Source organism: Vipera berus (genome assembly GCF_964194415.1).
Source record: "Vipera berus genome assembly, chromosome: 1".
Lineage (NCBI taxonomy): Eukaryota > Metazoa > Chordata > Lepidosauria > Squamata > Viperidae > Vipera > Vipera berus.
In genome coordinates this window covers 2,466,829-2,476,413 of record NC_138202.1, presented here as the reverse complement: position 1 = coordinate 2,476,413, position 9,585 = coordinate 2,466,829, and the positions used below count along the sequence as shown (strand labels likewise).

The 9,585-nt window shown below is 40.4% G+C and overlaps 1 protein-coding gene across 1 annotated transcript; it reads left to right on the top strand.

The window, feature by feature from the left end:
• Positions 1 to 3,788: 3,788 nt before the first annotated feature.
• LOC308659838 (vomeronasal type-2 receptor 26-like) lies at positions 3,789 to 9,012 on the top strand (the record flags this gene model as incomplete). Its single annotated transcript, XM_081313862.1, has 5 exons — positions 3,789 to 3,827; positions 4,041 to 4,895; positions 6,280 to 6,498; positions 6,671 to 6,797; positions 8,108 to 9,012. 5 exons carry the CDS (start codon positions 3,789 to 3,791, stop codon positions 9,010 to 9,012), a joined length of 2,145 nt encoding a protein of 714 aa, XP_081169988.1.
• Positions 9,013 to 9,585: the final 573 nt, after the last annotated feature.

Genomic DNA, 9,585 nt, shown 5'->3' with positions numbered 1-9,585 from the left:
TTTTCTATATTAACCTTAAATCCAGAAACTTTCCCATATTGCATTATTATCTCCATCAATTCTACAACAGAATTTTCTGGCTGGGTCACCGTAACAACCAGATCGTCTGCAAATGCCCTCAATCTATAATCCTGGTCTCTTATTTGAATTCCCTTGAGTTTTTCCGAATTCCGTATTTTATTCAATAATATCTCCAATGTTAAAACAAATAATAAGGGTGATAACGGACACCCCTGCCTTGTGCCCTTTTCAATATTACATACTTCAGTCAAACTGTTATTTACTATTATACGGGCTGTTTGCTTTTGATATAATGCCCTAATTGGTTGTAAAAATTTATCCCCAAAATTCATTTTATCTAATACTTTCATCAAAAATTGCCAATCCAATTGATCAAAAGCTTTTTCAGCGTCCAAAAAAATCAGCGCTGCAGGGATCTGGTTGTTTCTTTCCAGAAATTCCAACAAGTCAACTATATGCCTCACGTTATTTTTCATTTGTCTAGCACTTATAAACTCAGTTTGGTCACCATGAATTATCTGTTGCAGTACCCTCATTAATCTGTTAGCTAAGACCTTAGCAAATATCTTGTAGTCCGTATTCAAAAGTGATATTGGTCTATAATTTCTTGCTTGAGTGACATCCTGATCTTCCTTCGGAATCAAAGAAATAAAAGCAGTTTTCCGAGACGGAGGCACCCCTCCTCCCCTTTGAATTATCTGAAACAATTCCCTTAATGGTTTTATCATCTCCGACTGTAAATTTTTATAATACACCGCAGTCAATCCATCCATGCCTGGCGCTTTGCCCAACTTCAATTGTTTAATTGCTAAAAGAATTTCTTCCTCAGTTATCAATTGATTCATCTCTTCCTTTTGTTCTTGTGTAAGAACCGGAATATTAGCATTCCTCAAATATGCATCAATATCTGCTTCATTAATCTTATCTCTAGCATATAATTTAGAATAAAAATCAACAAAAGCTTCCTTAATAAGGTTCTGTTGATACACAACCTTACCCTTATGTTCTATTTTGTCTATATTAGAAGCCCTTTGCTTCTTCCTTAACATATAAGCTAACCATCTACCTGGTTTGTTGGCATTACAAAAAGTATTATGTCTAGCAAACCGTAAGTTAGTTGCCACCTGATCAGCCATCAACTTATCAAACTGTCCCCTTAATAAGTTAATAACCTCTTTAATCTTCGCATCCAATGGATTCAAAATTAGGGCCTTTTCTTTTTCCCTAATTTCATTCTCTAATTCTTTCCTCCTAAATTCCAAATTACATCTGTATTTATTATTCATATATATTAACACACCTCTCATATATGCCTTACTAGCATCCCAAACCATAGAAGTACCCTTATTCATATTAGTTTCAAAAAAACCCTTCATCTGTTTTTTACATTCTTCCACATTTTCCTGATTTCTAAACAGGTTCTCATTTAGACGCCAGGAGCGCCTATCTCTGTTATCCTTATCAATCTCTAACCAGACTGGACTATGGTCAGACATAATTCTTGGGCAAATCTTTATCTTCTTAATCCTAGAAAAAAAATCATTAGTGATTAATATAAAGTCAATCCTGGAAAAAGATTGATGTCTATCAGAAAAAGAAGTATAATCCTTTTCTTGTAAATTTCTTTCTCTCCAGATGTCTCGCAACTCCAAATCATCCTTCATCTCAAAAAAGGATTTAGGCAATCTAGCATGACTTGGAGTACTCCTAAAAGAACTACTCTTGTCCATTTGTACATCCAAGACACCATTCCAGTCTCCCATAAAAATAAAAGATTTATAATCCAACTGAGTTATCTTGCTGTGTAATAAACTATAAAAATCTGCTTGTTGTTGATTAGGAGCGTATAGTCCAACCAAAAGCGTTTTTTTGCCTTCTATCAACAAATCTATTATAACATATCTTCCTTGCTTGTCTGCTTCTATTAACTCCGCTGTCATAGTATTCTTGACATAAATAACCACTCCATTCTTCTTATTCATTGCAGAAGCAATAAATTGTGTACCCAGTCTAGAATTCAATAAGTACTTTTGGTCCATAACCCTAATATGTGTTTCTTGTAAGCAAATAACATCAGTCTTGAATTGTTTTAAATATTGAAAGATTTTCTTTCTCTTCTGTGGTGAATTTAAGCCATTGACATTCCAAGTTAAAAACTTAGTCGCCATCTTTAGCGACCCGAAGCTTTTGGAGCACGTCTTCCAGAATCCCCTTGACGTTCTTAGGCCGTGCCCCTCCCACAGCTTCGCTATAGGTATGCTTTGGAGGTTCCATGAGTTTCTGCTGGTCCTGTTCTTGCTCTTGTCTCATTCGTCTCAAAGCAGCACGCGTCATCCTCTGGTCTCTGGCATCTTCCAATGAAACTGTAATTTGATCCACTCCTGTAGCTTTCTCATATGTCTGCGTTGTTCCTTCAACACCTTGAGGCTTTCCCTCACCATTCTTCTTTGTAGATTCCAAAAGTGGTAAGGGGGTTGCTTTTAAGACATTACTGTAAAAATCACGTGCCTGCGTCACTGTAATAAGACGATGTCTCGTGCCTTCATACATCACCACCATACCCACTGGTATCTCCCATCTAAACTTGATATCACGTCTCCTGAGCTCTTGTGCTAAAAAAGCAAAGTCCTTTCTTCTCCTTAAAATTCTTGGAGGGATCTCTTTTAAAACCAGGACCTCTTGCTCAGCAACTACAAGCTTAGTATTGTAAGAAGCTTGGATGACTTCATTCCTGATTGCTCTCTTTGTAAAATAAACAACCACATCTCTAGGTAATTTCCTTTGTCTTGCAATCCATGAATTAACACGAAAAATTTTATCTATGTCTCCCACAATTTCAGCTGCTGGCCGTCCCAGTACCCCTTCCAAAGCCTCAGAGACTATTTCCTTCAAATCTTCTTTAGGATTCTCTTTTAAGCCCCTGATCCTGATAGCAAACTCCATCTCATGGTACTGGACCAAGGTCAAGTCGCTGTCAATTTTATCCACCACATTTTCAGTCTCTGACATTTTGGCTTCTAATCTGAAATTATTTTGACTGAGATCTTCCACTCTTTCGTCCAAGCGTTCAATACATATAGCCATGCCTTGAAATGCAAGCAAGATGTCCGCCCTTATTTCTGTTAACTTCTCATCCAGCTTTTTATCCATAACTTCAACTAACTTTTCTGTCAGCTTCTCATCCAGCTTTTCATCTATAATCTCAGCTATTTGCTGTGAGTGCTTTTCCAAGGCATCTTGCAAATCTTTGACTGTCAGTGCTGGAGTAGGTGCAGGTGCAGGGGGCAATAAAGCTTGCAACGAAGACTGCTGCACCGGGGAAGCCCCCGCGCTCCTGAGAACTTTGGAAGATTTAGCCGCCATTTCCCCCCACTATTACTTGCTACGCACTTTCACTTTCAGAGTCTACAAAGTCCGTTGAGCTAAAGAACAAAAATCCACTTTCACCTTGATCTCCTGTATCGCTCTGCCTGCATCCTTGCACTCCAAAATCCTTTCCTGCTGGCAGGGATGGTTGCTAACGCCTTGTTCTGCTCCCAAAAGCACGGAGCAGAAATGCTGCGCAGCCCGGAACAAACCCAGGCTTTGAGGGGGCTCAATTCTTCAGCCGCCCAAACTTTAAGCTCAGGCGGCCCCGGAGAGCTCAACCCCTACCTGGGTACTCACCCCCTCCTCTTCTCCCGAGGAGGGGGCTTCCAAACCGCCGAAACAGCTGATCAGCGCTGTTTTTGGCGGTTCTACAAAGCCGTGGAGCGGACAGCCTGGAGATGGCTGTCTTCGGCGTCGCCTCACCACCCGGAAGTTCTGTAAATTCTGTCTTGTGTGGTTACTGCCAAGAACTTGCAGATCCAATTCTGTGACTGGTAGAAAACATCTCATGAAGATACAAGGTTGTGGGGATTGGGGTCTAGAATAGGATATCCTGCTAGTCTAGATGGTCTGAGGTTAGTAACAAAAAACACAGTTACCCTTTCCCTTGCTTAACTTCTTCCTTTTTCTCCATCTCTACTTCCCTTCAGTTAGGTTATCGCTTCTTTGATCCTGTTTTGGGTGATAAGAGCCGGTTCCCCACCTTCTACCAGATAGATCCTCAATATCCCCTACAGAATGCAGCCATTGTCCTGCTTCTTCTCTATTTCCAATGGAACTGGATTGGGATTGTTGTTCAGAAGTCAGAGAACATTGAAATTTTTATCCAAATGTTGACCACCACCCTTGCCCAGAATGACATTTGCATACAGTTTGTGGAACACATCTTGTCCCGAATCTCAATATTCAATGAATTGCAAGGAGATCAAATAGATGTGATTTGGACCATTTTGAATAGTAATGCTCAGGTTGTGATTGTCTCAGAGGATGCAAAGACACTACAAAGTCTAATAATGTCCCTCTACTTATATGAAGAAGAGAACCATACTTCTTTTGGGAAGGTCTGGATCCTGACCACTCAATGGGAATTTTCAGCTATTGGCTATCACTATGACTGGGTGAAATTAAAATCCCTCCATGGAGCTTTGTCTTTCACGGTCCACACAAACCTAGTGCCAGGATTCAAGAATTATCTCTGGTCTCTGAATTCCCATGAGCCCCATGGAGACATCTTTCTTCCTGAGTGGTGGGAAGTTGTATTTGACTGCGAGTTTTTGAACGCAGGTCTGGCCTCACCTGACGGCCGAAGGGTTTGCACAGGGCAGGAGAACCTGGACACCCTCCCGGCCTCCGTCTTCGATGGACAGATGACCGGTTTCAGTTACAGCATCTACAATGCAGCTTATTCTGTGGCACACGCATTGCATGCTGCATATCCTTTGGAATCACAACGGGCATTGAAGAGGGACAGAAAGAGCCCACATCTCCTTGTGAAGCCCTGGCAGGTGAATTTTCAGATCTTCTTAAACAGCTTTAAGATTCAATAACTTTTGCCTATGATCTAAATTACCTTTTCTTTCCCCCAACTGCTACTTTTCTCCTGTATTTAAATCTCATACAAATTTTTAATTTTTTTTATTCCATTTCTATTTTAGCATTCATAGCTGGAAAAAGAAAAATTGCTGCATTTTTCCCTTAATAATTCCAGTTGCTGTACACCTGATTGAATTTTCCATTGAAATTCCCATTGCTGTATTTTGATAGCTCAATCCACATTCCTTCCTTTCTTTCTTTCTTTCTTTCTTTCTTTCTTTCTTTCTTTCTTTCTTTCTTTCTTTCTTTCTTTCTTTCTTTCTTTCTTTCTTTCTTTCTTCCTTCCTTCCTTCCTTCCTTCCTTTCTTCTTTCTTTTCTTTCTTTCTTTCTTTCTTTCTTTCTTTCTTTCTTTCTTTCTTTCTTTCTTTCATCTATGGCCACCTATCTCAGTCAATAACTCTGCATGGCATACAAATCAAAAAATATCTTCCAATTAAAAATACAAAAACAACCATTTTAAAACAAGAAAAACACAAAAAACATCCAGATTAAATAGACATGGCAATGCTGGTCATTACCTATAAAGCCCTACATGGCTTGGGTCCGGGGTATTTGAGGGAACACCTGCTGCCAGCATCAAGTGCCCTTCGTCCAGTGCGCTCCCACAGGGAGGGTCTGCTCAGGGTCCCACCGGTAAGAGATTGCCGGCGGGTAACACCCAGGGATAGGGCCTTCTCAGTGGGGGCACCTGCCCTCTGGAACCAGCTGCCAGTGGAGCTGAGGACTGCCCCCGACCTCCGTTCATTCCGCCGGGGCCTGAAGACCTGGCTCTTCGAGCTCTCTGGCCCAGGCTGAGGATTAATTTATTTTAATTGGGGTTTTATTTGCACAGGGTTAAGTTTAATCTTTTTTAAACTGGTTTTAACTTTTGTATTTTTGGTTTTTAATTCCCTGTAAACCTCCCTGAGTCCTCAGGGAAAGGGCGGTATATAAATGTAATAAAATAAATAAATAAATAAATAAAATAAAATATTTCACCAGTTAGCAATACAGTCAGAAAATGGGGTGCTTAACAAATTCAGCACTCCAGGCACAGGAAGAAAGTCAGGTTTTTAGGATGTTATGAAAGGGTAACAACGATTTCTAATTTCTGAAGGGAGGGTGTTCTATAGAGCAGGGGCCACTGTGGGAGAAAAAAAACAAGTCTTCCAGTCATTACCAGCCAACATCCTTTGGCTTTTATCTCTGGGATACAGAAATACATTTATTCCACATATTGCAATTCAAAATCTCCTTATATCAACTTCACTTTCCTGAACTCTTTGCTTGTTTGCTTGCTTATTTTGCAATTCCAGATGCACGCCTTCTTGAGAAATGTCATTTTCAATAACACCGCTGGGGATGAAGTCTCCTTTTCAGAAACTGGAATGAGCTATGCAGGATTTGATATCCTCAACTGGGTCGTCTTTGCAAATATGACGATTCTTCGACAAAAAGTTGGATGGGTTGATCCGCAGGCTCCTTCAGCTGAAAGTTTCAGCATTGACCCTGATGTCATTGTGTGGGCCAACCAGGTGGGGAACAGATGCTTCTTCCAGGGTCAAGCAAAATCTGCAACTAGAAGGCTGAAAACTGTCATCGGACTATAGAGGAAGAAGCAAGATAAAGATTCATTTTATGCAGACCCTGCAGCTAAGCTGATTGTTTGTAATGCCTTCCCCTCAAAGCTAACCTCTCTTGTTTCAGAAAAAGCCCTTTTCCCGTTGTGTGAAGCACTGTGTTCCAGGACAAGCCAAGAAGTCTGCAGACAGGAAGCAGTCTTGTTGCTATGGTTGTGTTTCTTGCCCAGAAGGAACCATTTCTAATCAAACAGGCAAGTTGCTCAAGGAAATCCTCAAAGCAGCAACGAGGAAGTTTGGCATGGCTGCGTGGGGAGGATTAAGAGTGAATCTAAGGTAGAAAATCAGTTGAGCAAATCAACATGAAAATCATTCAGAACTTTTAAGAGTGGTCCGTTGGATGCATCTGTCTTTAAGTTATTAGCAGCAGCATTTCAGGATTAAGGGAATGGAGTTTCCAGTCCTTTAGGACAGTGGGAAAGACTAGCTTTAACCCCTGTTTTTAGTGAAGCACTGCATTTATGACAATTTTGCAACACAAAAACAAAGGAAAATTAGGAGGAGCCTCCCCTGGCAGAGATCAGCACCAGATGGCAGGACAAGAAGCAACAGATGGAAACTAGTCAAGGAGAGAAGCAACCTAGAACTAAGGAGAAACTTCCTGACAGTTAGAACAATTAACCAGTGGAATGGCTTCCCTTCAGAAGTTGTGGGTGCTCCATTGCTAAGGGCTTTCAAAAAGAGATTGGACAACCATTTGTCTGAGATGGTACAGGGTTTCCTGCCCAGTTCCTATAACCATTATTTCTATGTTTTAGCCTCCAGTCCCCTAATCATCTTTGTTGGTCTTCTCTGAACTCTTTCTAGAGTCTTAACATTGTTTTTATAGGGTCGGACTATAAGACCTTTAAGCTCTATTCCAACTCTGCTATTCTATTCTATTCTATTCTATTCTATTCTATTCTATTCTATTCTATTCTGTTCTGTTCTGTTCTGTTCTGTTCTGTTCTGTTCTGTTCTGTTCTGTTCTGTTCACCCCTTACTACAAAAATACTCTGAATGCATGATGGATAAAACTATTTGAAACAGGGGAAATTCTTTCTCCCTCCTTACAGTCCACCCATTCCACACTAGATGTGTGAGCCTTCTTGTTTATGCATGTGTGTGTCATGTTATGATTTTATGACACTCCAAGCAAAAATCTATCTAAACAACAAAAAGCAGGATCCCTAACTGACAGATTCATCCATCTACTTGGGTTTACAGTACGATGTGGGGAAAAACATCAGGTACCAAATTCTCCCTGTGAAAGAAAAAGGAAATAATCATGCAAGTGGTCGATGAATGGAAAAGGGAGAGACCCCATCTCTGAGCAAATGAGGCTTATTTTGAATCTAGATGATTTTCACTTTATAGGGCACTCTGTTGCCCAGGAGTTCTTTTCACCATGTCATTTTTTGAATTTTACTAACCAGAAATAGTCAAACTGGGATCTGAGGTGTGGCAGGGAATAAAGCTCACTGTGGATGCCCTGAAGTCCTAAGACAAAAACTCTTGATTTCAGATGCAGCTTCCTGTGACCCCTGTCCAGAAGACCAATATCCCAACAAGGACAAGGACCACTGCATTGCCAAGAAGATCCACTTCCTTTCCTATCAAGACACCCTGGCATATGCTTTAATTTTTCTTACTCTTTTTTTCTGTGTGATCACATTGGCAGTTCTGGTAATTTTCCTTAAGCATCGTGACACACCGATTGTCAAGGCCAATAACCGAGATCTCACCTACATCCTCCTGGTTTCTCTCCTGCTCTGCTTCCTCTGCTCCTTCCTCTTCATTGGTCAACCAGGGAAGCTCACCTGTCTTTTCCGACAAACTGTCTTTGCCATTCTCTTTTCCCTTGCAGTTTCCTCTGTGTTGGCAAAAACTGTCACAGTGGTTCTGGCCTTCATGGCCACCAAGCCAGGGAACAGGACAAGGAAACTCTTGGGAAAACCACTGACCAACTCCATTGTCTTAGGCTGTCCCCTGGTCCAAGCAGTTCTTTGTGTCACCTGGCTGGTGACCTCTCCCCCATTTCCCAGCTTGGACTTCCACTCCTTGTTTGGAGAGATCATCTTGGAATGTAAGGAAGGCTCAGCTTTAATGTTTTATGCTGTGCTCACCTATCTTGGTTTCCTGGCCCTTGTCAGTTTTACGGTGGCTTTTCTGGCTAGGAAATTGCCTGACAGTTTTAACGAAGCCAAATACATTACTTTTAGCATGCTAGTCTTTTGCTGTGTTTGGATCACCTTCCTCCCCACTTACCTGAGCACCAAAGGGAAGTCAATGGTGGCTGTGGAGATCTTCTCCATCTTGGCCTCTGGGGCTGGTCTCTTGGTTTGTATCTTTTTTCCAAAATGCTACATTATCTTATTGAGGCCACATCTCAATTGTAGAGAGAATATAATGAGGCACAAGAATTTCTGACTCATGCAGTAACTGGGAACTTTTGTTGTGAGTTTGGGATCTGTTTAGTTGATCTGATTTCTTAAAAGTAAAGAAATTAGCAAGTCCCTTTTTCTTTTAATATTTGGAAATCAAATGATGTAACTAATCACAAAATATCTGCTAATCAGCAATAATCACCCATCCTTTCATTTTTCATTAATGTCATTTGTTCACAGTGAGGCCCCATGACCCACCTAGAAATAAACTTCAGCATGCTATTTTTTTCAATTTTCTGATTTTAATCAAAATAGTCTTAAAAACATTTTGGGTTGGGTTCACTTTCAGTGTTTTTAATTATGTGTGCTTCCATAGATAGTTTTGCTGAGTTCCCTATTATTTTTTTCATTGAATAGACTATTAGGTTATTTTTAAAAAATTCTAGAAATGAACTACATTGTTTCCTCTCTATTAAATTCATCAAGAAAATAATTTATTAATATATAAATTTCCCTTGGTTGTTTTTATGATGCATTTGAGAGCAGTGAATGCTATTTGAATCTTTTGTCTTGAGTGTATCCATTCCTGGTGTGGCCATGCATGTAGCCCTCTTCT